The sequence below is a fragment of the Geospiza fortis genome, unplaced genomic scaffold, assembly GCF_000277835.1.
Source record: "Geospiza fortis unplaced genomic scaffold, GeoFor_1.0 scaffold1446, whole genome shotgun sequence".
NCBI classification, from domain to species: domain Eukaryota; kingdom Metazoa; phylum Chordata; class Aves; order Passeriformes; family Thraupidae; genus Geospiza; species Geospiza fortis.
In genome coordinates, this window is record NW_005056066.1 from 2,776 (window position 1) to 4,581 (window position 1,806).

At 53.9% G+C, this 1,806-nt stretch overlaps 1 protein-coding gene across 1 annotated transcript in view; it reads right to left on the reverse strand.

Moving 5' to 3' along the window:
- The window catches only part of LOC102035770 (zinc finger protein 883-like), a gene marked incomplete at both ends in the record, with an annotated part of 2,805 nt that extends 1,004 nt beyond the window's left edge, over positions 1-1,801 (reverse strand). Inside the window, one exon of the mRNA XM_031065869.1 lies at positions 1,056-1,801. Coding sequence (XP_030921729.1) covers positions 1,056-1,801 — 746 coding nt within the window. The remainder of the gene's footprint in view (positions 1-1,055) is intronic.
- Between the last annotated feature and the right edge of the window lie 5 nt (positions 1,802-1,806).

A 1,806-nucleotide genomic window follows, 5' to 3' on the forward strand; every position in this document is an offset into this window, starting at 1 on the left:
GGGAATGGGGACAGGGAACGGGAAAGGAAAAGGGACCCTGTGGTGGTCGCAGGGGTCCCAGGACGAGGGAAGAGATGAGAATCTTGACTCCGTGTTTTTATTTTCAGAAAGCTGATTTATTATTTTATGATGTGTATATATATATATATTAAAAGAAAATGATCTATTAAAACTATACTAAAAGAATAGAAGATAGGATTTCATCGGAAGGCTAGAAAATAATAGAAAAGGATGATAATAAAATCTTGTGAGTGACCAGAGAGTCTGAGACAGCTGAACTTTGATTGGCCATTAATTAAAAACAACCACAGGAGACCAATCAAAGAGGCGCCTGCTAATTCCGCAGCAGCAGCAAATTATTGGTTAAATTTAATTTCTGAGGTCTCTCAGATTCTCAGGGAAAAAAGATCCTAAGGAAAGGATTTTTAACTAAAATGTGCCCGTGACAGGAGCGTGAATACTGGACTGGGATTGGGATCGGGAATCAGAAAACGGGAACGGGACAGGGAATGGAGAAATGGGAATTAGGGACTGGGATGGGAAAAGGGGAACGGGACAGGGAACACGGGAATGGCAACCAGATAGAGAATACAGGACAGGGACAATTATTGACATGAGGAATGGGATCTGGACTCAGATGAGAGCAGGATCCTGGTCAGGGGACAGCAGGAACCAGGACAGGAGGACATGGGGACACTTCCAGGGCAGGGGGTCCTTGATCTGCTGCCCCATATGGAGCTGCTGGGCCTGGGGTGCCCAAAGCCCTGAGGAACCCCCAAATCTGTCCCAGGAACCCTCGACTCCCTCTGACCCAGCATCCCCCTCATGCCCATCCTTGTTTTAGTTCAACTTCTTTATTACTGACTCCAGATTTGGGTGTTTACAAAGAACAAAGAGAAATAAAAAGAAAATCCAGGCCATGGGGAGCCCTCAGGCAGGTGTCCCCCAAACAGGGATCACTGGGGCTCTGCCCACCTGGGCTCACTGGGGACCATCCAGAGCAGATCCTCCCATGTGGGATGGAGCTGGAGAAGCCCACGGAGCTCTTCCCACCTCAGTGCTGGCTCTCCAGGTGTCTGGTCATGCTGCAGCTCGTGGTGAAGCCCTTCCCGCACTGCGGACACTCGAATGGCTTCTCCCCAGTGTGGCTGCGCTGGTGGGTGACCAGGTTGGACTTGTGCCTGAATCCCCTCCCGCAATCAGGGCAGCAAAACGGCCTCTCCTTGGTGTGCATCAGCTGGTGGCTGAGGAGGTGGGAGCTGGTCAGGAACCTCTTCTTGCACTGCTCACACTCGTAGGGCTTCTCCCCGGTGTGGCCCCTCTGGTGGTAAACCAGGTGGGACTTGGATATGAAGCCCTTCCCGCACTGCCCGCACTCGTAGGGCCGCTCCCCGGTGTGGATCATCTGGTGGGTGAGCAGGCAGGACCTGGTGGTGAAGCTCTTGCCGCACTTCCTGCACTCGTAGGGCCTCACCTCGGTGTGGCAGCGCTGGTGCACGATCAGGCTGGAGCTCTGCGAGAAGCTCCTCCAGCAGTGCTCGCACTTGTAGGGCCGCTCCGCGTGGCCCCTCTGGTGGGCGATCAGGTTGGAGCTCTGCGTGAAGCTCTTCCCACACTGCCCACACACGTAAGGTCTCTCCCCGGTGTGGATCCGCCGGTGCTTGACCAGGCTGGACTTTTGCGCGAATCCCCTCCCGCAATCGGGGCAGCAGAACGGTTTCTCCCCGGTGTGGATTCGCTGGTGGACCGCCAGAAGGGAGCTGGTGGGAAACGAACTTTTACACTGATCACACTCGTAGGGCCTCT